The following is a 27,384-nucleotide window of genomic DNA, read 5'->3' on the forward strand; positions in this document are numbered from 1 at the left end:
AAGTTATTAATATCTTTATCCATTTTCTTATCTGCAAAATGGAGATAATAATAGTACCTATCTAAAAGAAAAAATGTAAGGAACAAATTAAAGTTTGTGTGAAGTATGGAGAACAGTGCTTGGCACATAGTAAGCTCTCAATCAAAGTTAGTAATTACTATGACTTTTAATGTGAAGTTGCTAAAATGTTAACAATTGTTATTATTAATTTCAAGTTTCTGTTGTGATTACTTTCTAATAGTAGAAGGTCCAAGTCGGCTCTGTGGCGCAATGGATAATCCATTGGACGTCTACTGTTAGAGGGTCCGGTTAAAAAAAACGACGACTAAAAATCTTGTCAGCTAAATTTTATAATGAATTGTTAGTCACTTAAATTAATCTTAGGTATTATCAAATTGAAAATATTTTATTCTGACCTGTGTGCTTCTCTGTTCTCTCTGAGATTAAAGTAGCTGGCTCTGTTATTATGTGCTGGGGGAGAATAGACAGAACGTTTTCTGAGTAGGAAGATTCTCTCTCTCTCTCTCTCTCTCTCTCTGTGTGTCTTACATACACACACTCGCACATGCACACACGTGTGCACACACACATTCCCTCTGTGGAGGAAAAAAGAACAGGGTGAAAATAATACCAGAGTGAACATAGGAAGCTTAGCTCTCTGCAGCCTTCCAATTGGTTTTCAAGAGCTGCATTGCTTTTTGCTTTTGTTTGGGTTTTTCTCTTGGAAGCATTTCCCCCTTTTCCCTACTAAGGAATCAGATATTAGATTTCATTCTCATTATACATCACCAACAATTCAGGTATCTCTATGGACAGAAGAGACTACTATTGAAAATCTATGTATTTGAAGGCTTTGCTTCACAAGTAAACTCGGCAGTATTGATCAATTGTCATTTTCTTAAAGAACATTTCTCTTTTCCTCAAAATTGAACCAAATTTGGCAACCAAAACAATATAAAAAGAGAGAGATCCAGGAATTGTTTAGATGTTGATTGGTATTTTAAATGCCAAATGTCATATGTCTTCATAGAGTCCATGGAGTTGAGTGGGAAGAAGACATTGATTTTTAAATTTTTTCCTAGTCAAATGATTCCTAGATTCTCTTCTCCACGATCCCTCTCTTCTATTACCAAGTTCAGTCATTACAGCAGTCATTTGATACATTATGAAGTACTTGATATTCTGTCTTCTTGACTTCTTTGGATAACTGTGTTTCCAGTTTTATCAGAATTGAATGAAAGTGGCATATCCATTCCTTTATTGAAGAAATTTATTAAAATTGTTTGAATACATAAACTATTCTCAAAATATTTTCCTTTGTTCCTTTGTATTTTTACTGGATTTTTTTTTTTTTTTTTGAGATGGAGTCTCGCTCTGTCACCCAGGCTGAGTGCAGTGGTGTAATCTCAGCTCACTGCAACCTCTCCTTCCTGGGTTAAAGCAATTCTCCTGCCTCAGCCTCCCAAGTAGCTGGGATTACAGATGCATGCCACCATGCCTGGCTAATTTTTGTGTTTTTAAAGTAGAGACGGGGTTTCACCATGTTGGCCAGACTGGTCTCGAACTCCTGACCTTGTGATCCGCCCACCTCATATTTTCAGGAATTCATCTTTCTTTGATAAACCCTTGATATTTGTTATATTTTTTTCTTTAAATCATCTTGGGTAATAAAGTAGTCATTTTAATTCATATAGTGGTTATGTTGGCAAGCCTTTTTGCTAGCATTAACATACATTGAGGTGAATGGAGTGGCCATCCAAATGATCAGAATCAGGATCAAGTTCAACATCCGTAATAAAGCTCAAGTTACCAGAAACGTAAAACTGAATTTAGGGACAGAATATTTAGTCGCAGGAATGAAGTCAAGGACATAAAAGTAAGAGTCAATTTTACTAAGTCAAGGTTTGAATTACTAAGGGTCAAAATTAGAAGAACTAGGGAAAATACACAGTTCTGCTAAACAGAATAAAACCAAAGATGGAAAACAATAACAAGTAGAATGGATGAGGTTTTTTTTTTTTTTTTAATTTGTCAGAGATGAACATGGAAGGGCTAAGGTATTATATATAAACCTGCTGCAAGCTCTTCCTTTTCAGAAAATACTTTATTACTTTACAAAGTTAACTGCTGATGGCTCAGCACCTCATAAGGAAAGGGGCCTGACGATACCCTCTCCTCTGAAAAGTCTTAGAAATAGATTTAAAAGGAATAAATTAATATGTACACTCATGTTTCCCCCCTCTTCAATGTATTTGCTAGAATTTTCTAGTAGATAGCGTATCAACATTATAGGTGAAGTAGCAATGAATAGCTATACTAGGGCAAAATCCTACTGTTCTAATACTAGAAGATTGTATATTATTTTTCAATTGCTACTAGTAAGCAAGTACACTTTGACAGAAATATTTAAAACATTATTGTACACCTATAAGACAGAAAGTTGCATTTTATCATTTTATAAAATCTTCTTATAATTTGAACACTTATGATTTAATTTTCTACATTTTAACTTCTAATGCTTTGAATTGAGTTTAAATACACACACACACACACACACACACACACACACACACACACACACAGACATCTTTATTAGCTTAGGTAAAATCATTCCTCTTTTAGAAATTGATTTTTTAGCAAAACTAAATAACTCTTCCTGTGTTCCCATTGGCATAAAATTGGGAACCTCACTTTTTGCTGGCATATTGCAAAATGGTGGATGCCACTTTTTTAGTGGTAAATTTGTATTTTCTGTGTCTATTCCTATTCATTAGGTCCTCAAGAGCTTTTAGCTTTAACTCACTAGTTCTAATTTATAAGTAAAAAACAGAGCGGGGATTATATTTTCATTTAGATAGGTTGTTTACTGTTTTTTCTCTGCTTACACTGCTTACCTAAACATCTGTGAGTATATTTTCAAAAAAGGAGGTATGACTAAGGAAATGATATAAAATAAGAACAAAATATTTTATATAATAAGTGATTGTAAAGGAATGCAAAGGAGGAGATATTTTGAATAGATGCAACATCTTGCTTCTCTTTTTATTCAGACAAATTTTTCTGCCCTTTACTGACAATTAACTACAGAGTTACTAAAATTTTATTTTTGCTTTGATAGCTATACTTTTTTTTTAAACGTTTGTTTTAAAAATAAATTATCTTTTTTTTTCTTGTCCTTAAAGAACTCTGTGATATTTATAATGGTTTTGATCTTATGAGCCAGGTAACTTATTTGGAAATCATTTCTTATGAAGAAATTTAATTTTCATTTCACAGAGTTTTCATTAGCAACTTCCTTAAATATGTCTTCATGAGTGTAATGAATGTGGTTCAGTACCTTCTGAGCTATCCGGATATTAGTAGAGTGGCCTGGCATGTTGATAAATGGAGTGACCTGTCAGAGTAAACCTCCTCAATTTCTTGTAAACATGAATTATTGTTATTTAATTGCAACTTCATTTCAAAAGAAAGGAAAGATGCCACATACATCTAATAAATAAAAATAAGTCACTAGAAAGAAGAGTACAGGAAAGATGAGGAAAAGAGAAAATTTCTAGTGTGATTATCATGTCTAAAGATCCATTCCCTTAGCACCTAATCTATTTTCAAGAAATTCACAATTTTTGAGAGAATTAATAAACTTTTTGGCTCTCAGGGTACCTTAGAGAGTATTTTTCAAACATTTTTTTTACTTTAACTCAGTAAATACAAATGGCCCTCCATATCCATTGGTTCTGTATTCATGTATTCAACTAACCGCAGATTTAAAATATTTGGAAAAAAAATTGCATCTGTACTGAACATGTACCGACTTTTTTCTTGTCATGATCCCCTAAACAATACAGAATAACAATTATTTGCACAGTGTTTATATTGTATTAGGTATTAGAAGTAATCTAGGATTTAAAGTATAGGAGAGGATGTGTATAGGTTATATGCAAATATATACCATTTTATATCAAGGACATGAGTATGAGTATCTGTGGATTTGGGTATCTGATACAGGTCTTGGAACCAATCCTCCATGAATACTGAGGGACAACTGTAATACATTTTACAAGTTGGATAATTATAGGAATAAATGTATATCTTTAAATAATATGTAAAAAAAATAAATAGTTACAAAATAACTTATAGGATGTGTACTCTGATATTTTCTATTTCATTTTTTAAAAACCTACTATGTTGATTTCACAACCCCTAAATGAGTGATAAATAGCAACTTGAAAAATACTGATTGAGGAGATTGCTCTCTGAAGGTAACAAATGGATTCTTTATCATTTGTTCATTCATTCAACAGGGTATTATTTGCAAGGCAGTGTTTTAAGTGCTTCAGTATTCAAAGAGAGTTACAGTCCTTGTTCTTATAATCAATTGCTTGTGCTCATTTAATCTTAAAGTCCACTTAAAATACAGTATAATATATATGTATGAATTTTTTGTTTTCTGTCCTTTCTGTCTCATGCTCTGGTATTATTGTGAAATATATTTGTAGAGATTTCCTGTGACTTGACCTTTTTATTTAAAGGTCATAATCTGTTCATAATCTGTTCATAATCATAAGTCGTAATGTGTTTGTGACATCATAATGCTTTCTACGGAAACATTTGTTGCCTCTCAAAGAAGCAAGAACACTCTAAATTTTAAAGAAAATAGAATTTGGTGGTAGTGCTCGGGAGAAAGCATCTGACCAAGAGAAAACAGAAATATATGAGTTTGTATCAGGAAGAACAATTTAAAATTTTTCTAATTTGAAAAAATAAAATCTTACTTTAAGTGCTGCTTTATAAAAAAAATCTTCTAAATAGTGCTAGTTATCTTTTTTAGTTTTAAATATTTACAATTTTCTCTTTTATCTTTTTACTATTTTCTTTAGTAAAATGTTCTCCTTACCTCATTGTGTAATTTTTAAAAATATGGTTCTGAAAGATGCTTCTTACATTATTGGTAAGGAATATCATTTAGATTCTGCCTAATAGTTCACACATACAGAGAAGATAGTTTCACACACACAAAAAAATGGAACTTTAGATCACTGTTAATAGTACAAGCTCTCCATTTTTACACTTCTGCAGTGAGCTACAAAATTTCTATGAAACCTCTCAAAATACATCAATGATTGTAGACTAAAGATATTAAATTGTGATAATTTAAACGTGTTACATTATTTGTGTTGAGGAAGTTAATACTTATTTTAATTCTTTCCCTATTAACCACTTAAACTAATTTGCATAAGTATATATTAAGGATTTTAGGTTTTTGATATAATGTTGTCCAATTAACTCTCTATATGCAGTGTGTTAAGAACTTATCAAGTATATAGAGGGTCAGGAACAGAGGAATGTGTTCATGGCCATGAATTATAGATGAAAGGGTTTCCAGATTGGAATGCAGTTGATCACAGAGGAGTTCTTAGAGAGGGTTAAAAACATACTATCAATGAAAGATGTAGACAATTGAATATAAGATGTAAAGTTTTCCAAAATGATTTTCAGTTGTACTATTTATAGACATTTGCAAATGCCATTGTTATTTATATTGATTCTTTTTGGAATTATTATATTCTTCTTTTTCTATTGATGGTTGTTTTCCATTATATAGATGTACCACAGTTTGTCCATTCATCTACTGAAGGGCATTTTGGTTAATTCCAAGTTTTGGCAATTATGAATAAAGATGCTATTAACATCTATCTGTGTTCAGGTTTTTGTGTGGACATAAATTTTCAACTCATTTGAAGCACAGTTACTGGATTGTATGGTAAGAGTATATTTACCTTTGTAAGGAACTACCAAACTGTCTTTCAAAGTGGCTGTACTATTTTTCATTCCCACCAGCAAAGAATGAGAGTTCCTATTGTTCCACATGCACACCATCATTTGGAGTTGTCAGTATTTTGGATTTTTGCCATTCTGATAGGTGATATTTCCTTGTTTTAACTTGTAATTATCTAATGATATATGATGATGAGCATTTTTTTTATATACTTAGTTGCCATCTGTGTATCTTTTTTGGTTGTCTACTCAGATCTTTTGCTTATTTTAATTGTGTTGTTCATTTTCTCATTGCTGAGTTGCTCCAATTTTTATGCTATGAAATGAATCATAAAAACATATAAGACTCATCACTAAAGAAGATATACAAATGGCAAATAATCACATGAAAAGTTGCTCAACATCATTAATCATAGGGAAATGCAAATTAAAATTACAATGAGACACTGCTATATACCCACAAGAATGACTAAAATCAAACAGACTGATAATACCAAGGTTTGACAAGTTGTGAGGAGATACTGGAACCTCCATGGATTGCTAGTGGGAATTGTAAAATGGAAGGGCAACCATGGAGAAGAGTTTAATTTCTTTAAAAGTTAAATATACAGTTACTATAAAACCTAGCAATTTGACTCTTGGATTTCCAAAGAAATGAAAAACAGTTCCACATAAACACTGCTACATTATAATGTATAGCAACATTATTTATAATAACCAACAACTGGAAACATGCAAATATCTTATCAACCAGTGAATGAGTAAGCAAAATATAGTATATCCACACAATGACTACTAGTCATAATAGAAAGGAACAAACGATTGGTCAATGTAACTATATGGATTAACTTCAAAAGCATAATACTAAGTGATAAAAGAAAACCACATTTTATTATTCCATTTGTATGAAATTCTAGAAAAGGCAAAATTACAAACACAGAAAGCCGATCAGTGGTTGTCTGCAACTGACTGGTAGCAGAGATTGAGTGCAAATGGTTACAAGGGAAATTTCGGGGGTGACATAAGTGTTCTAAAACTAGATGGTTGCATAACTGCATGCATTTACTACAACTCATTGTTGTAGTAAATTTATGTGAACTATACACATAAATGTGTGAACGTTGTGGTTTGTAAAGTTACCTCAACACAGCTATTATAAACAAAATATATATAATAATGTGTTTTATTATTTTCCTACCTAGGTAATTATCAGCAGGAAATTTTCTGAGAAGCTGGTAGAATTTCCATTGCTAGCCTCTTGGTACCAGAGGATCCAGGAAGTGCCAGGAGTAAAAACAGCAGCTTCTAAGTGTGGGATCCAATTTCTCCATTTACCAAAGTTGTTGACAACCTCAACTGAACAGCATCCAAACTTAAGTGAAGTCCCAGGTGTAGAAGAGCAAAGCGATCCTTTATTTATAGGAGGACCAAGACCAACCATGGCCAAGTTAATGGTACTTAATTATTATTGAAAAATTCTATGTGATAATATTGCTGAGCATTCTACTCCAACTTGTAATCATTTGTTGACATTATTTTTGTTATAAATTTTATTTGTAGCTTTCTTCACTCTTTACCAGTTAATATTTCTGCTACTTTTTTCATTTATGTGAAGTATACTAAATTGAAAACTTTTAGTATTATGTATTTTTGGAGCCAAGTAAGTCACAATATATACTTTTAAAAAGCACTTTTCTCAAAACTTTTTTTTTTTTTTTTTTTTTTTTTTATATTCAGGATATTGACCAAGGTAGCATCATACCTGGTCAAGTATACTATTTTAACATAATCTTTTTCTGTTGTAAAGTTTTGGTCTCAGCCTTTTTTAGTTTGGATAATGATTGCAAGTTAAATATAAAGATGAGGCTGGGCGTAGTAGCTTACACCTGTGATCCCAGCATTTTGAGAGACTGAGGCAGGCAGATCACTTGAGGTCAGGAGTTCGAGACCAGTTTGGGCAACATGGCAAAACCCCATCTCTACTAAAATTACAAAAATTAGCTGGGTGTGGTGGCACGTGCCTGTGGTCCCAGCTATTCAGGAGGCTGAGGCACCAGAATAGCTTGAACTTGGGAGGGCAGAGGTTGCAGTGAGCCGAGATTGTGCCGCTGTACTCCAGCCTGGGCAACAAAGTGAGACTCTGTCTCGGAAAAAAAAAAAAAAAAGAAAAGAAATATAAAGATTAATATCTCAATTTACTTTCCAAGGTTTTGTTTAAATTTGTAATTTTGGAATTCTTTGAATTTTATTTTTACTTTAATCTTTGATTTTTATGTTTTTGTTACATAAAAGCCTGGGCGACAGAGTGAAACCCTGTTTCAAAAAAAAAAAAAAGAACGCATATGCTTTATTTTTTTCTCCTTGAGGCATAGTTTGTTTTCAGTACTAATTGTAAAGTTTTCAACTATGGGCTTTCCTGTCCCTAACATTTGAAATGATCTGCAAAAATATTTTGCTTTTAATAGGTGATGTGAGGATTTATTTGAATAGAGAATTCATGAAGTAATTTAAGTTATCCATCGACTTACACTGGAAAAATATTCATTGTATTTCCCTATTTGGGTTAGGAAGTATTTGAGTTCTGTAGTTAACAGAGTTTACTGATGTAGAAATGGACAGGAAGACTTTGGTAAGGATACCAATCCCTTAACTCTTCAGCTAAGCTCTGTGGCCTATTGATTAAGTAATGAAACATGATTATATAGTTGATTTTAGAAATTATTGAGGCATGTCTAGATTTTGATGTGTCTTGATTATATGACTACACTGCCAAGGGACCTCTGGTTCACCTCTTGAGTGGATATGCAACTTCTTTTGGAAATGATGAAAATATCTTAAAATAGTGGCAATGATTGAACAATTGTGAATATTATAAAAACCACTGAATTGGATACTTTAAAAGGATAAATTATATGGTATTTATATATATTATATCTCAATATATTTGTGTTTTTTAAAAGACCCTAAGGTAAGAATGAGTTTAGAGAAATGAGAAATAGCAAGAAGGTCAGTGTGGCTAGACTGAAGAAGATAGAAGAGAGGTAGATGATGTCAGAGAGATGTGTTTGTCTTTTTGGAGGCAAATCAGTGCTCTGGGCTTGTAGATCAATAGCCATATCTCTAGCCCTAATGAAAGATTATTTGTACTATTTCCTTTGGGACACAAATTCAGCTAGTTTTTATAATGGAAAGTAATCTCATAAACTGATACAAAGCATTCAATGCTGGAGTCTCACAGATTTTTTATTTGAATAGTTTATTCCTAAAGATAAAAATAACAGAGCCATGGAGATACCTAGATATAGATATAGATATAGATATAGATGTAGATGTAGATATAGATATAGATATAGATATAGACTGTGTACCTGGAATGTGATTGGAAGGGGTCTGTGAATCCATGTATATGCCATGCCACTGTACATAGATCAAATAAACAAATGTACAACTTCTAAGATGGAGAAGGATCCTGAAAATTTTTTAATATATTGAAAAGTGGTCCTAATTCTTGAAAATATTGGGAACCATTTGGTTACACCAGAGGAATTTTTCTCTAGTGACATTAAAGGCACTTATAAAAGACTAGTATGAGTGGTATTTTGGGGTATGTGTTAAAGTGGTAGCTTTTAGGCTGTGGCGGTTTTCATATATGTAAAGGGAGACTTTGATGGACATATGCAGAGTTCTTTTTTTATTATTTCTATGTGGATTGTTTTTGATAACATTTTCATCCTCAGCTGAACTTTCTCTTTGATATCCAATATATTTCTAGGTAGCTTATTACTTCTATGGATTTTCTGGTAATAATTTTAAAATAGCATTACTTTTTATTATCTCCATATTAAAAAATAGGAAAGTAACTGTGATGTCAAAATACTCAACACATGGTATTTTTATTTAATTAAAATATGTATTTTGGGGAATAGCTGATGATTATTACTATTTATCCTCCTCCCTACCAATATAGAAATATAATTTTTTAGCCTTCAATAATATAATAAGACTATATTAATTCCTTAATTTAGAAAGAGGCTATTTCCTTTTCTAGGAAAAGGGCATTGAAGTGATGTTTTCTCCCCACCCTTGCCCTACTTGGACTCTTGATTGGAATGTTCTCCCTGCAGCAGTCAGCCCAAAGGAAGGTGAGTTTTCTTTTTTCTTTAAGTTTTATTCATAATTTGGATACTGTTTTCAGATCTGTCTTCTAATTCTCTAAATCTCCCTTTGGCTTTATCTAACATTATGATTACACTATCAGTTGAGTTTTCATTTTATTTTTATTATGAAAAATATATATACACAAACCACTTAGATTTAATATTTCTCACATTTTTCTACATCTGTTTTATTTGTTACTGTTTTCTCTTTGCTGACATATTTTGATTTTTTGTTTGTTTGTTTTGTTTTAATTATACTTTAACTTCTAAGGTACATGTGCACAATGTGCAGGTTTGTTACATATGTATACATGTGCCATGTTGGTGTGCTGCACCCATTAACTCGTCATTTACATTAGGTATATCTCCTAATGCTATCCCTCCCCACTCCCCCTACCCCACAACAGGCCCCAGTGTGTGATGTTCCCCTTCCTGTGTCCAAGTGTTCTCATTGTTCAATTCCCACCTATGAGTAAGAACATGCGGTGTTTGCTTTTTCTCCTTGTGATGGTTTACTGAGGATGATGGTTTCCAACTTGATCCATGTCCCTACAAAGGATGTGAACTCATCCTTTTTTATGGCTGCATAGTATTCCATGGTGTATATGTGCCACATTTTCTTAATCTAGTCTATCACTGATGGACATTTGGGTTGGTTCCAAGTCTTTGCTATTGTGAATAGTGCCGCAATAAACATACGTGTGCATGTGTCTTTATAGCAGCATGATTTATAGTCCTTTGGGTATATACCCAGTAATGGGATGGCTGGGTCAAATGGTATTTCTAGTTCTAGATCCCTGAGGAATCACCACACTGACTTCCATAATGGTTGAAATAGTTTACAGTCCCACCAACCGTGTAAAAGTGTTCCTATTTCTCCACATCCTCTCCAGCACCTGTTCTTTCCTGACTTTTTACTGATTGCCATTCTAACTGGTGTGAGATGGTATCTCATTGTGGTTTTGATTTGCATTTCTCTGATGGCCAGTGATGATGAGCATTTTATCGTGTGTCTGTTGGCTGCATAAATGTCTTCTTTTGAGAAGTGTCTGTTCATATCCTTTGCCCACTTTTTGATGGGGTTGTTTGTTTTTTTCTTGTAAATTTGTTGGAGTTCATTGTAGATTCTGGATATTAGCCCTCTGTCAGATGAGTAGGTTGCAAAAATTTTCTCCCATTTTGTAGGTTGCCTGTTCACTCTGATGGTAGTTTCTTTTGCTGTGCAGAAGCTCTTTATTTTAATTAGATCCCATTTTTCCATTTTGGCTTTTGTTGCCATTGCTTTTGGTGTTTTAGACATGAAGTCCTTGCCCATGCCTATGTAATGAATAGTATTGCCTAGGTTTTCTTCTAGGGTTTTTATGGTTTTAGGTCTAAGATTTAAGTCTTTAATCCATCTTGAATTAATTTTTGTATAAGGTGTAAGGAAGGGATCCAGTTTCAGCTTTCTACATATGGCTAGCCAGTTTTCCCAGCACCATTGATTAAATAGGGAATCGTTTCCCCATTTCTTGTTTTTGTCAGGTTTGTCAAAGATCAAATGGTTGTAGATGTGTGGTATTATTTCTGAGGGCTCTGTTCTGTTCCACTGGTCTATATCTCTGTTTTGGTACCAGTACCATGCTGTTTTGGTTACTGTAGCCTTGTAGTATAGTTTGAAGTCAGGTAGCATGATGTCTCCAGCTTTGTTCTTTTAGCTTAGGATTGTCTTGGCAATGTGGGCTCTTTTTTGGTTCCATATGAACTTTAAAGTAGCTTTTTCCAATTCTGTGAAGAAAGTCATTGGTAGCTTGATGAGGATGGCATTGGATCTATAAATTACCTTGGGCAGTATGGCCATTTTCACCATATTGACTCTTCCTATCCATGAGCATGGAATGTTCTTCCATTTGTTTGTGTCCTCTTTTATTTTGTTGAACAGGAGTTTGTCGTTCTCCTTGAAGAAGTCCTTCACATCCCTTGTAAGTTGGATTCCTAGGTATTTTATTCTCTTTGAAGCAATTGTGAATGGGAGTTCACTCATGATTTGGCTCTCTGTTTGTCTGTTATTGGTGTATAAGAATGCTTGTGATTTTTGCACATTGATTTTCTATCCTTTGACTTTGCTGAAGTTGCTTATCAGCTTAAGGAGATTTTGGGCTGAGACAATGGGGTTTTCTAGATATACAATCATTTCATCTGCAAACAGGGACAATTTCTTTCTCCTGCCTGATTGCCCTGGCCAGAACTTCCAACACTATGTTGAATAGGAGTGATGAGAGAGGGCATCCCTGTCTTGTGCCAGTTTTCAAAGGGAATGCTTCCAGTTTTTACCCATTCTGTATGATATTGGCTGTGGGTTTGTCATAGATAGCTCTTATTATTTTCACATACGTCCCATCGATACCTAATTTATTGAGAGTTTTTAGCATGAAGGTTGTTGAATTTTGTCAAAGGCCTTTTCTGCATCTGTTGAGATAATCATGTGGTTTTTGTCTTTGATTCTGTTTATATGCTGGATTGCTTTTATTGATTTGCGTATATTGAACCAGCCTTGCATCCCAGGGGTGAAGCCCACTTGATCATGGTGGATAAGCTTTTTGATGTGCTGCTGGATTCGGTTTGCCAGTATTTTATTGAGGATTTTTGCATCAATGTTCATCAAGGATAATGGTCTAAAATTCTTTTTTTGTTGTGTCTCTGCCAGGCTTTGGTATCAGGATGATGCTGGCCTCATAAAATGAGTTAGGTAGGATTCCCTCTTTTTCTATTGATTGGAATAGTTTCAGAAGGAATGGTACCAGTTTCTCCTTGTACCTCTGGTAGAATTCGGCTGTGAATCCATCTGGTCCTATACTTTTTTTGGTTGGTAGGCTATTAATTATTGCCTCAATTTCAGAGCCTGTTATTGGTCTATTCAGGGATTCAACATCTTCCTGGTTTAATCTTGGGAGAGTGTATGTGTCCAGTAATTGGTCCATTTCTTCTAGATTTTCTAGTTTATTTGTGTAGAGGTGTTTATAGTATTCTCTGATGGTAGTTTGTATTTCTGTGGGATCGTTGGTGATATCCCCTTTATCATTTTTTATTGCGTCTATTTGATTCTTCTCTCTTTTCTTCTTTATTAGTCTTGCTAGCGATCTATCAATTTTGTTGATCTTTTAAAAAAAACCAGCTCCTGGATTCATTAATTTTTTGAAGGGTTTTTTGTGTCTCTATTTCCTTCAGTTCTGCTCTGATCTCAGTTATTTCTTGCCTTCTGCTAGCTTTTGAATGTGTTTGCTCTTGCTTTTCTAGTTCTTTTAATTGTGATGTTAGGATGTAAATTTTAGATATTTCCTGATTTCTCTTGTGGGCATTTAGTGCTATAAATTTCCCTCTACCCACTGCTTTAAATGTGTCCCAGAGATTCTGGTATGTTGTGTCTTTGTTCTCGTTGGTTTCAAAGAACATTTTTATTTCTGCCTTCATTTTGTTATGTACCCAGTAGTCATCCAGGAGCAGGTTGTTCAGTTTCCATGTAGTTGAGCGGTTTTGAGTGAGTTTCTTAATCCTGAGTTCTAGTTTGATTGCACTGTGGTTGAGACAGTTTATTATAATTTCTGTTCTTTTACATTGGCCGAGGATGCTTTACTTCCAACTATGTTGTCAGTTTTGGAATAAGTGTGGTGTGGTGCTGAGAAGAATGTATATTCTGTTGATTTGGGGTGGAGAGTTCTGTAGATGTCTATTAGGTCCGCTCGGTGCAGAGCTGAGTTCAATTCCTGGCTATCCTTGTTAACTTTCTCTCTCGTTGAGCTGTCTAATGTTGACAGTGGGGTGTTAAAGTCTCCCATTATTATTGTGTGGGAGTCTAAGTCTCTTTGTAGGTCTCTAAGGACTTGCTTTATGAATCTGGGTGTTCATGTATTGGGTGCATATATATTTAGGATAGTTAGCTCTTCTTGTTGAATTGATCCATTTACCATTATGTAATGGCCTTCTTTGTCTCTTTTGATCTTTGTTGGTTTAAAGTCTGTTTTAACAGAGACTAGGATTCCAACCCCTGCCTTTTATTGTTTTCCATTTGCTTGGTAGATCTTCCTCCATCCCTTTATTTTGAGCCTATGTGTGTCTCTGCATGTCAGATGGGTCTCCTGAATACAGCACACTGATGGGTGTTGACTCTTTATCCAATTTACCAGTCTGTGTCTTTTAATTGGAGCATTTAGCCCATTTACATTAAGGTTAATATTGTTATGTGTGAATTTGATCCTGTTATTATGATATTAGCTGGTTGTTTTGCTCATTAGTTGATGCAGTTTCTTCCTAGCATCAATGGTCTTTACAGTTTGGCATGTTTTTGCAGTGGCTGGTACTGGTTGTTCCTTTCAATGTTTAGTGCTTCCTTCAGGAGCTCTTGTAGGGCAGGCCTGGTAGTGACAAAATCTCTCAGCATTTGCTTGTCTGTAAAGGATTTTATTTCTCCTTCACTTATGAAGCTTAGTTTGGCTGGATATGAAATTCTGGGTTGAAAATTCATTTCTTTAAGAAAGTTGAATATTGGCCCCCACTCTCTTCTGGCTTGTAGAATTTCTGCCGAGAGATCAGCTGTTAGTCTGATGGGCTTCCCTTTGTGGGTACCCTGACCTTTCTCTCTCGCTGCCCTTAACATTTTTTCCTTCATTTCAACTTTGGTGAATCTTACAATTATGTGTCTTGGAGTTGCTCCTCTTGAGGAATATGTTTGTGGTATTCTCTGTATTTCCTGAATTTGAATGTTGGCCCACCTTGCTAGGTTGGGGAAGTTCTCCTGGATAAAATCCTGCAGAGTGTTTTCCAACTTGGTTCCATTCTCCCTGTCATTTTCAGGTACACCAATCCGATGTGGATTTGGTCTTTTCCCATAGTCCCATATTTCTTGGAGGCTTTGTTCATTTCTTTTTATTCTTTTTTCTCTAAACTTCTCTTCTTGCTTCATTTCATTCATTTGATCTTCAGTCACTGATTCCCTTTCTTCCATTTGATCCAATCGGCTACTGAAGCTTGTGCATTCGTCATGTAGTTCTCTTGCCATGGTTTTCAGCTCCATCAGGTCATTTAAGGACTTCTCTACCTTGGTTATTCTAGTTAGCCATTCGTCTAATCTTTTTGCAAGGTTTTTAGCTTCTTTGCGATGGGTTCCTCCTTTAGCTCGGAGAAGTTTGATCGTCTGAAGCCTTCTTCTCTCAACTCGTCAAAGTCATTCTCTGTCCATCTTGGTTCTATTGCTGGGTAGGAGCTGCGTTCCTTTGGAGGAGGAGAGGCGCTCTGATCTTTAGAATTTTCAGCTTTTCTGCTCTGTTTTTTCCCCATCTTTGTGGTTTTGTCTACCTTTGGTCTTTGATGATGGTGACGTACAGATGGGGTTTTGGTGTGGATGTCCTTTCTGTTTGTTAGTTTTCCCTCTAACAGTCAGGACCCTCAGCTGCAAGTCTGTTGGAGTTTGCTGGAGGTCCACTCCAGACCCTGTTTGCCTGGGTATCAGCAGTGTAGGCTGCAGAACTGCGAATATTGTTGAACAGCAAATGTTGCTGCCTGATCGTTCCTCTGGAAGCTTTGTCTCAGAGGGGTACCCGGCCGTGTTAGGTGTCAGTCTGCCCCTACTGGGGATGCCTCCCAGTTAGGCTACTCGGAGGGTCAGGGACTTGCTTGAGGAGGCAGTCTGTCCGTTCTCAGATGTCAAGCTGCGTGCTGGGAGAACCACTACTCTCTTCAAAGCTGTACAGGGACATTTAAGTCTGCAGAGGTTTCTGCAGAGGGTTCTGCTGTGCCCTGCCCCCAGAGTTGGAGTCTACAGAGGCAGGCAGGCCTCCTTGAGCTGCAGTGGGCTCCACCCAGTTCGAGCTTCCAGGCCGCTTTGTTTACCTACTCAAGCTTCAGCAATAGTGGGCGCCCCTTCACCAGCCTCGCTGCTGCCTTGCAGTTTGATCTCAGACTGCTGTGCTAGCAATGAGCAAGGCTCCGTGGGCATGGGATCGTCTGTGCCAGGCACAGGATATAATCTCCTGGTGTGCCATTTGCTAAGACCATTGGAAAACACACTAGTAGAGTGGGAGTGACCCAATTTTCCAGGTGCTGTGTGTCACCACTTCCCTTGGCTAGGAAAGGGAATTCCCTGACCCCTTGCACTTCCTGGGTGAGGCGATGCCTCGCCCTGCTTCGGCTCACACTCTGTGGGCAGCACCCACTCTCCTGCCCCCACTGTCCGACAAGCCCCAGTAAGATGAACCCGGTACGTCAGTTGGAAATACAGAAATCACCCATCTTCTGCATCATCCCAGTTCATGCTGGGAGCTGTAGACTGGAGCTGTTCCTATTCGGCCATCTTGGAACCGCCCCTGACATATTTTGAAAAAAAAAATTCCAGGTAACGTCATACTTTAGGACTCATATTTTAAAAATATTGATATCTTTAATAATCACAATTCCATTATCATAGCTAATAAAAATTAACAAACTTTAATGATCATTTAATGCCCAATTTATAATCCATTTTCTCCAATTGTTTAAAATATTGTTTGAGAAATATTGTTTTATTGTTTGGTTTTAAGGTAAATGATTATATTTTTCTTTGCTGGAAATTATTTTTGGTTTGTTGTTGTTTCTTTATAATTTTTTAAACATAGTTATTTTATATTTTATATTTTGTATTTCTAATAGTTAATAGTTATTTTATATTTTGTACTTGTTATTTCTAATACTTAATGGTCATAGAGGTATAATTCTGCTGTTTGTTTTTTCTGTTGACTTTATTTCTGGTACCTTATTTTCCTGTGAGTTTTGTAATTTTAGACTGTGAATTCATTTGGGGTTACCTCAATCTGTGGTAATCTTGTGGGGCTTGGATTAAGGGTAAATTCCTACAGAAAGGGATTATATTTGCTTATACCTACTAGGACTTAAGACCACTTAGCATTGGTTTTTCAGCTTCAGATTTCTTTAAAAAATGTTTAAATTTAATTATATTTGTTATTTTTTCATTGACACGTAGTAATTGTGCATATTTTTGGGGAACAGTGTGATATTTTGATACATGTATGCAATGTGTAATGATCAAGTTAGTGTAATTAGCATATTCATCATCTCAAACATTTATCATTTCTTTGTGTTAGGAGCAGTGGAAATCTGCTCTTCCAGCTGTTTGAACTGTTATTAGTTATAATCACCAAACAGTGCTGTAGAACCCAGGAACATATTTTTCTCATCTAGCTGTCATTTTATGTCCATTAACCAACTTCTGGCTATACACCCTTTCCAGTCTCTAGTAACCACTATTCTACTCTCTAATTCTATGAGACCACCTTTTTTTACCTTCCATTTGGAAGTGAGAACATGTGATATTTGTCTCTCTGTGCCTGGTTTATTTTATTTAACATAATTTCCTCCAAGCTCATCCATGTTGCTGTGAATGACAAGATTTATTTCATTTTTATGGCTGGATAGTACTCCATCATATATATGTACCACATTTTCTTTATCTCTTCTTCTGTTGATGGACACTTAGGTTGATTCCATATCTTGCCTATTGTGAATAGTGCTGCAATAAACATGTAAGTGCAGATATCTCTTCACTATACTGATTTCTTTTCTTTTGGATATATATCCAGCAGTGGAATTGCTAGATCCTATAGTAGTTCTAATTTCATTTTTGAGAAAACTCCATACTGTGTTTCATAATGGCTGTACTAGTTTACATTCCTACCAACAGTATATAAGAGTTTCCCTTTCTTTGCATCCTCACCATGTTATTTTTTGACTTTTTAATAATAGATGTTCTAACTGGGATGAGAAGATATTGTGGGTTTGATTTGCATTTTCCGGATGACTACTTATTTATTTTTGCTATTTAGTTGTTTGAATTCCCTGTGTATTCAGGATATTAATCTTTTGTTGGATGAATAGTTTGCAAATATTTTTTCTCTTTCTGCTGGTTGTCTCTTCACTTGGTTGATTGTTTCCTTTGCTGTATAGGTTTTTAGTTCAATATAATTCTATTTGTCTATTTTTGCTTTTGTTGTCTATGCTTTTACAGTCTTATTCATAAAAACTTGCCCAGTCCAGTGTCTAGAAGCATTCTCCTTATATTTTCTTCTAGTAGTTTTATAGTTTTGGGTCTTACATTTAAGTCTTTAATCCATTTTGAGTGGATTTTGGTGTATGATGAAAGATAAGGTCTACATATGGATATCCAGTTTTTCTAGTACCATTTATTGAAGAGACTGTCCTTTCCCCAGTGAATGTCCTTGACACCTCTGTAAAACATGAGTTGGCTATAAATCAGTGGAGATACACTTTGGATATTTGTCCTCTGTAAATCTCAAGTTGGAATTTAAACCCAAATGTTGAAAGTGGTATCTCAAGGCAGGTGTTTGGTTCATGGAGGCAGATTCCTTATGATTGGCTTTGTGACATCCTCATGGTAATGTGTGAGTTCTCACTCTTATTTCCCATGAGAACTGGTTGTTGAAAAAAGCCTGGTACCTCCTCTACTCTCTCTCTCTTGCTCCCCCTTGCTATGTGATGCCTGCTCCCCTTTGCCTTCTGCCATGAGTGGAAGCTTCCTAAGACCCTTACCAGAAGCAGATGCTGACCTTAGGCTTCTTGTACAGCCTGCAGAATTGTGAGCCAAATAAACCTCTTTTCTTTATAAATTACCCAGCCCCAGATATTCCTTTATAGCAATATACAAATGGACAAAGACAAGTGGATTCATTTCTGGGTTCTCTTTGCTGTTCCCTTGGTCTATGTGTCTGTTTTTAATGCCAGTGCCACACTATTTTGGTTATTATAACTTTGCAGTATATTTGAAAATTAGGTTGTATGAGGCCTTCAGCTTTGTTCCTTTTGCTCAGGATTGCTTTGGCTATTCAGACTCTTCTGTGGTTATACATGAATTTTAGGATTTTTTTTCTATTTTTGTGAGGATTGTCATTAGTATTTTTATAGAGATTACACCGAATCTATAGATCACTTTTGGTACTATGATCGTTTTTAACATATTAATTCTTCTAATGCATGAACATGGATGTCTTTATTTTTTTGTGTGTCCTCTTCAATTTCTTTTATCAGTGTTTTCTAGTTTTTCTCTAAAAGTCTTTCACTTCTTTAGTTAAATTCATGGTTTTTTTTTTCTTGTTTGTCTTGTTTGTTTTTCCTGTATACAGATGCTACAGAATTTTGCATGTTGATTTTGTATCCTGCAGTTTGGCTGAAATTGTTTATCAGTTCTAAGAGTTTCTTGATAGAGCTCTTTGGTAGGTTTTTCTATATATAAGATTGTGTCATCTGCAAATAGGGACAACTTGACTTCTTCCTTGCCGATTTGGATGCCCTTTATTTCTCTTGCCTAATTGCTCTGGCTAGGACTTAGTAGGATTCAGTAAGGTGAATAAGAGTGGTGAGAATGGGCATCCTTGTCTTGTTCCAATTCTTAGAGGAAAAGCTTTCAGTTTTCCCCATTCAGTATGATGTTAGCTATGGGTTTGACATATGACCTTTATTATGTTGAGGTATGTTCCTTTTATACCCAGTTTGTTGAGAATTTTTATCACAAAGGATGTTGAATTTTATCAACTGCATTTTGTGTATCTATTGAGATAATCACATAAGTTTTGTCCCTCATTCTGTTGATATAATGTATCTGATTTATTGATTTGCATATGTTGAATTATCCTTGTATTCCTGGGGTAAATTCCACTTGATCATGGTAATTAGTGTTGTAATGTGCTGTTGGATTTTCTGTTTGCTAGTATTTTGTTGAGGATTTTTGCATCACTCTTTATCAGGGATATTGGCCTATAGTTTTCTTTTTCTGTTGTATAAGTTTTTTTGTTGTTGTTGTATTCTTGTCTAGTTTTTGTATCATGGTAGTGCTAGCCTCATAGATGAGTTTTGAAGAATTCCCTCCTCTTCAATTTTCTGGAAGAGTTTGAGAAGAACTGGTATTAGATCTTCTTCGAATGTTTGGTATAATTCAGCTGTGAAGCCATCAGGTCCTAAGTTTTTCTTTGATGGGAGACTTTTTATTACTAATTCCATCTTGTTACTCATAATTGGTCTATTTCTAGGAGGTAGGACACTGCTTCAGCATAGGCACTGGGAAGACATGACTGCAGTTGGTGGCCAATATACTGTTTTTCCAAGAGACTGTGTACCTTTTCAGCTCAGACACAGAGGGGTATGACTGCTCTTGTTGGTCAAGGCCCCATTTACCTGGGATGTCTTGTGTTGCTTCAGTTCTGGTCCAGAGAGGCATGGTGTAGCAAAGACTGGGAGAGGTTTTTAGAACAGCTTTTTCAGGGCATCATTTTCCTTAGAGGCAGTGTGCAGCTTCGGCTCAGTCCCCTAGGAGTAGGTGCAGCCATGACTGAGGGATGGAATGGTTCTGCCAGAACACCCTTTCTCCAGGAATGAGTGCGTAGCTTCAGCTCTAGCTGTGAGTGGGGGCTAGGAGGAGTGCATGAAGCAGCTCCGCTACTGCTTGAGTCCACAGGAAATGGTATAAGAGCTGGTCACAGCTAGGCTTGGGGATGTTAGGGCACTGAACAGGGGTGGTTTGGCAGCAGCTTAGCCTCAGAAATGAAGGGATATTGTGGGTACTCACCTCCGAGCAACACTCCAACAGTAGTTCCAGTTTGCAGATGGCATTGTGCAGTAGCCACATAGGCCCCAGGGTGCAAGACAGTGTCAGCTCCTTCTCTGTGGGATGACAGCTATGCGGACTACAGGCAGCTCCCTCAGCTGGGCTTAAGTACACCGATCAACACTTTGAACAACTATAGTCCTCACTGCTGGAGTGAGGACTATAGTTTTGCTTGCCTTTTGCTAGCCTTTCCCCATGGGGAGAAGTACCTCCTAATTCCCATCTGATCCCTGCTGGGGAATGGGCTGGTGGAGACCAGGTGTTTCCTTCAGTTCTCTGTACGGCTATCCTGAGTTCCTGTGTTCACCTGAGTTTCTGTTACTTCTTTGATGTACTCCAGCACTCTCCTTTAGTTATTTTCATTATGATGTAGTTATTTATTAGTTGTTTAGGCTGTTTTTGTGGTGGGGGCATGGGAGGCTTCGGCATATGGAGTGCTAGGGACTTCTTAAGCACAGATTCTTTAAACGTTTTTTCATCTAAAACTGAGACTTAAACAGACAAGTTACCTTTTATCATCTTCCTTTGTTGTTGGGTAGAACTTTTTTCATGCGTCTTTTCAGAGGGAATATAGCTTTTGAAGGTTTCTGCTTTCAGGTAGTGATTTTTGTTCCAACTCTCCAACATGCTGGGATGAAGGACTGGCCTCTTTTTGTCCTACTGTTAAAGTCTGGGTCCCTATTATTAGCAAATATCCTCAGGGCAGCCATAGTGTCAGTTTCAAGACTATTACACAAATTTTCAGCAATCCCCCCAACTTTTTACCCCTTCACATTCTTAAGGCCCTATAAATTTTCCTTATTCTGAGGAACCCACCTAGACATGTAAAGGATGCTTGTTTAATTTTAAATACCATTTTAGGTGTTTTTTAGATAGAGAATTCTTTATAATAGCTCAATTTCTTCAAGTATTCACTTATTCTTAAGTTTTATATTTAGCCATATATAATTCTTAATTTTTAATCCTCTTTGAAGTAGTTGCCTTCCCTTTTCATATTCTTTTTTTCTGTGATGCTGCCTAATATTGCCTGTATCTTACGGGTCATTTCTATTCTGTTAATCAAGGAAATAATTTAGAATTCTCCCAGTATGGAAGAAGATCATGTTGGAGAATTAATATTTCTGCCCCAAAGATATTTTATAAAAATAAAAGTGAATTTTTGATCTTTTATTAATTGTATACAAAGATAGTAAAGAATTTGTTAGTGTTTTAATTTTACATATTTTCTGACATTTCAAAAATTTAAATGTTTTTATGGTACTTACAATTGAATTTTGGCTGTATACACTTAAGTTATAATATAGATTTTGAAGAAGCTAAACTTAGAATTTACTAAATTTAAAAATCCAATTTTCATTAATATTTATGTTTATCAAGAAATGAAAACAGTTTTTTAAATGCCATATGTTTTGCTTTATCCATAATTCATCGACTTGGAGACAAAATAATATTTTCACTTATTAGTATGAGCAATCAATTACATCAGCTACCAACTGAAGGAGATCTCGCATTAAACATTCATGGCTGGTCGTTTTTCTGGTTAGAAGTTCATATCTAACAGAGTTCATGGAATATATTACTCATTACATCCCTATAATTGGATCATCTTGTTTTCATAATATTATGACAAAGAAGCAACTCTAACAGCAGGGCTACAGGGTATACTCACATTACATTCACTGTTTCTTAAGAGGTTTATAGTCTGTTAAAGTAAGGCAGAATTGTGGCATTTTAAGTTTGTTGTTTTCAGTTCTGGTAATTTCAAACATTGCATGATAATAAGATCTTTGTGAAATAAAATTATGTAGGGATGTGGAGGATCACTGTGAAAACATTCTCAAGATTTATGTTTCTGTACTGTCAGGAGAAATCTCTAATACAACCTGTATTATATTAAGATTTTATTGGTACTTGGTTCATTTGGATGTCTCAATGACTGACTCCTTATACTGAAATTCATTTAATTACATCAAGATTTTGGTGCATATTATAATAACCATTCTTTTTACTAATAAAGGCTGTATTAATCCTCATGATAGAAGCTATTTTTTAGGCCAATCCAATCTGCCATCCTCTGCTCTTACCCATTTCTCTCCCCACATCTTATCTACCATTCCTTGAACTTTTTACTGTTTCTCTTATACAACCTGTGTTTACTATTTACATGTCTTTCCTTTTTTCTTCCAGCCTTGAATATTGTTCTTCCCACTCCCCTTGCTGGTTGAAATTATACTTGTCTTTTAAGGATCAATTCAAACGCTGCTTCCTTCATTAAGTCTTCTCTATGGAGTCAACCTGCCTGAAATTTAGTTAACTACCTAGCTAGATAACCCATGGCCAGATACTCAACTTCTCTGTGCCTTGGTTGCCTCATCTGTGGAATGGAGATAATAGTGTGTACCTTATGGAATTGTTGGTATAGTCAGTGCATTAATATGGAAAGCAGTTAGCACAGTGCCTAGGAAATTGCAAATGTTAAATATTTGCCCATATGGAAGTCAGAATTAATTACTGCCTCTTGATATCCTATTAGTACTTTCTCTTTTTTGTTGTTGTTTTTACTTTTTTTTTTTTTTTTTATTTCTTAGAGACATGGTCTCACTCTGTCACCCAGGCTGAAGTGCAGTGGCTCAATCATAGCTCATTGCAGCCTCTAACTATTGAGTGCAAGCAATCCTCCCACCTTATCTTCCCAATTAGCTAGGACTACAGGTGCATGCCACCATACCTGGCTAATTTCTTGTTTTGTGTAGAGATGGAGGTCACACTGTGTTGCCTAGGCTGGACCTTTTGTAATTTCTCTTTTTTTTTTTTTTGAGACAGAGTTTTGCTCTGTCACCCAGGCTAGAGTGCAGTGGCACAATCTCAGCTCATTGCAAGCACTGCCTCCCAGTTTGACACCATTCTCCTGCCTCAGCCTCCTGAGTAGCTGGGACTACAGGTGCCCACCACCACGCCTGGCTAATTTTTTTGTATTTTTAGTAGAGACGGGGTTTCACCATGTTAGCCAGGATGGTCTCGATCTCCTGACCTCATAATCTGCCCCCCTCAGCCTCCCAGAGTGCTGGGATTACAGGCGTGAGCCACTGCGCCTGGCCTGTAATTTCTTATACTTCGTATTTTTTACTTGTATTATGCTTCTGATACACTATAATTATTTATGTACATGTTTTTCTTCTTCAATAGACTGTGAACTCTTTGAATGTAGGACTCCTGGAGCTAGATACTCAATTATTTTTTATTAAATTGAATGACTTGAAACTACAGATCCTTTATTTAAACTTCCCAAATTTCTGCTTTATCTAGGCAACTCTTTAAATTCTTTTATCTCATGTAGATTTCAAAGGCTGCAATAATTGAGATTTTTTAGTTTGAAGAAAAGAGAACTGAGGATTTAATGTACATTATTATTATATTTTTAATGGATTGTTCGGGAGTAAGTTGCAGACATTGTTCACTTTCACTTCTAAATATTTAAATATTTCCTAAAAACAGGACATTCTTTTTTTTTTTTTTTTTTTTTTGATGGAGTCTGGCTCTGTCATCCAGGCTGGAGTGTGGTGGTGCGATCTTAGCTTACTGCAAGCTCCCCCCTCCCGGATTCATGCCGTTCTCCTGCCTCAGCCTCCTGAGTAGCTGGGACTACAGGCACCTGCCACCATGCCCAGCTAATTTTTTTTGTATTTTTAGTAGAGACGGGCTTTCACCGTGTTAGTCAGGATGGTCTCGATCTCCTGACCTCGTGATCCGCCTGCCTTGGCCTCCCAAAGTGTTCGGATTACAGGCTTGAGCCACCACGCCTGGCAAAAACAGGACATTCTTTTACATCGTTATAGTATAGTTATCAAACAGGATATTTAATTTAGTACACATTATTATGTAACCTATAGTCTGGCAGATTTTGGCACATTTAGTTGCATTAAGGTGGAACAGTTTACAGCCTTTGTCTTTCATAACATGGTCATTTTTGGAATAGTTCAGGCCATATTTTTGTAGAATGTCTCTCAATTTGGATTTGTCTGATATTTCCTCATGAGTAGATTCAAGTTATGCATTTTGGGCAGGAATATCACAGATGCGATGTTTTATCCTTCTCAGTGCAGCCTATCAGGAGGCACATTATGTCAGTTTGCACACAGTGCTATTTGGTTAAGCTTTATTGAATTAATAAGTAATTTGTAGAGACATAGTTTCAGACTGTGTAATACCTTGTTTCTTTTCAACCTTGCACTCACTAGTTTATATTCATTGGATGCTTCTTGCCTATGATAGTTACAAAATGGTGATTTTCAAGTCTGTCATCCTTCTATGTTTATTAGTTGCCACTCTTCTGTAAGAAAGTTTTTTCTCCTCTTTTTATTTCTTTATTTACCATCAGTATCAACTCATAAATTTTTATTTTATTAAGTGACTTATAATTCAACACTATTATTATTAGTTTTAATGCTCAAGTTGTCCCAGGTTGTGAGTGGCAACCTGACTTTTGACCCCTTGGAAATGCCCCCAACCATTCTATGGTGACTTCCTTCATTTCTGGCATAACAACATATTACAGGCTTATCTTATCATTTACCTGCCCCAGCCCTAGAGTCAGCTGTTTCTCTAAGGAGTCCTGACTCCCTTTACTAGAGAAGGGCATTTAGAAATTAAGATTAGAGCACTAAGTGTGCTCATTGTTAATGAACTGTTACAGCTTCTAGGTCATCTCAGTAGGGACCTGTATGTATAGATCTATTAGGAAATAGATGTATGCATGCATTCATGTACACATACACATACATATACAACTACACACATCAATGTCTACTGATATATCTATATCTTTTATCCGTCTATCTATATATATGTATACTAAAAATCATGAGTTTATACAGATACATCTAATTCAAATCTAACAATACAGGATTCTTCCTGCTTTTTCCAAATTCAGTGTCTGTATCTGCCTTTTCCAACAGTAAAAATAATAGCCCTTAACATCATTATTGCATTTGCTCCCTTTGTCAGTCTCTCAATTTATGGATAGTAGTTTCAGAATTACTATACCCATATCTGTGTGAAAAATATACCTACTGAGTTGAATTCCAGATGGTTTACCTTTATTTTCATCTTTGAAGTGAGGATGTATAGTCAAAGTTCTCATGCAGATACTTGTGCTATTCTGTACAAAATGAATTCTATAAAGAATGAAAGGTTTTAGTTAGTATTAATCATGTTCCGTAACAAAAAGAGATTTGGCTATGATCATCAATAGTAGTAGAATAGTCTTCTACTTCACTGAGAACATCCAGGCTATTGCATACTCTTTTACTATTTGGCCTCAAATACCTGTGTGATTGCCTTCTCTGTGTGATGAATGAGGGTAACTACTATTTGAGCCTGAGGACTCCTTTTGTTAAGTCCAGAGTCACCCTCTGTTTTTGCCTTGTGAATTTTTGTCCTCTGAATATAAAAGAGGGTTATGGTCTTTTGCCTTAAGATCTAGAACAAAGCTGGCCTAAGCCACTTGATCCATGCATTATTTCACTGTGGCCCTCTCTGTTCTCCAGTAGTTCTTAGGTAGGTGGTTCCTATAGTAGAGGTTGCTACTAGCTTAGAATAACTATATAAATCATGTAGGAGGGAAGATAGTCAGAAGCATGACCTTACATAAGATAAAGAAGACAAAAAGATAGGTGCTTAGGTGTTGTCCCAGTTATAATCTCTTTTATTCACATATTTGATGTCTTAGAAATATGGCCCCATTAAGTGTACCTGAGAATTTAGTTTTGCTTTTAAGCTACATGAAAGTACCATCTTCTAGGGAGAGTGATATGGGGAGAGTGCATAAAAACCTTAAACATTACCACCCATTCACCCTCATCCCTTGCCACCTACTTTAGAGTACATTTGACCCTTGAACAACATGGGGGTTAGGGTCGCTGACTCCCCATGCAGTTGAAAATCTGCATATAAAATTTTGACTCCCCAAAAACTTAATAGCCTACTGTTGACTGGAAGCCTCACCAATAACCTAAACAGTTGATTAACACATATTTTATATGTTATATGTATTATAATAAAGTAAGCTTGAGAAAAGAAAAGGTGATAAAAATCATAAGGAAGAGAAAATATATTTACTATTTATTAGGTGGAAATGGCTCATCATCAAGGTGTACATTCTCGTCATCTTCATTTTAGGTAAGTTAAGGATGAGGAGGAAGTGGAGGGGTTGGTCTTGCAGTCTCGGGAGTGGCAGAGCAGTTCAAACCTGTGGGTCAAATGTATATACTTCTCAGCTGAGATAAAAGGAAAAAGTTTAATGCAAGAGTTTTATCAGAAGGAGATATTATAGTGTCTTCTTTCTAGAAGGCTTTAAAGCTAGCAGATGACATTGCTTGGGATAATAATTTATGAAATCTTAGAACAAGAATTATGAACTGGTATATTCTAACTCTTTGTGTAGATCACTGATTGAATTGATGTTTCTGGGGAGTATGAAATTTTTTAATTCTAGTGGCAGATTATCCTCTTAGTAGCAAGATATTCTTATCAACCTTTATGTATAGTTATTATTGTTGACTAAAGTTTTAAATGTAAAGGCTTATCCTTATGAGGATCGTTTATATAAATACTCTGGTTTTTTCCCATTTATTTTCCGTAAAATATTTGGAGTTGAAAAGAATGAACTGACCCTTAACATTAGGAAAAAATATAAAACAAGGTAGTGATGTATAACTAATAAAAATTGGCTTCAATAAAAAGTCTGTGTGCTCTAGTCCCTACTTCTTTGTTGTGTGTTTCTATAAACCAACAGCAGCACCCCTTCTTTCT

At 35.7% G+C, this 27,384-nt stretch overlaps 1 protein-coding gene across 4 annotated transcripts in view; it reads left to right on the top strand.

Annotated features, from left to right (window-relative positions):
* Positions 1-27,384, top strand: part of GSTCD (glutathione S-transferase C-terminal domain containing) — a 140,434-nt gene that overhangs the window by 11,043 nt on the left and 102,007 nt on the right. For all 4 annotated transcript variants that reach the window (XM_054484499.2, XM_054484504.2, XM_063663956.1 and 1 more), the window contains 2 exons: positions 6,978-7,229; positions 9,824-9,917. In XM_054484499.2, coding sequence (XP_054340474.1) covers positions 6,978-7,229; positions 9,824-9,917 — 346 coding nt within the window. The remainder of the gene's footprint in view (positions 1-6,977; positions 7,230-9,823; positions 9,918-27,384) is intronic.

This window comes from Pongo pygmaeus, chromosome 3 (genome assembly GCF_028885625.2).
Source record: "Pongo pygmaeus isolate AG05252 chromosome 3, NHGRI_mPonPyg2-v2.0_pri, whole genome shotgun sequence".
Taxonomy (NCBI): Eukaryota; Metazoa; Chordata; class Mammalia; order Primates; family Hominidae; genus Pongo; species Pongo pygmaeus.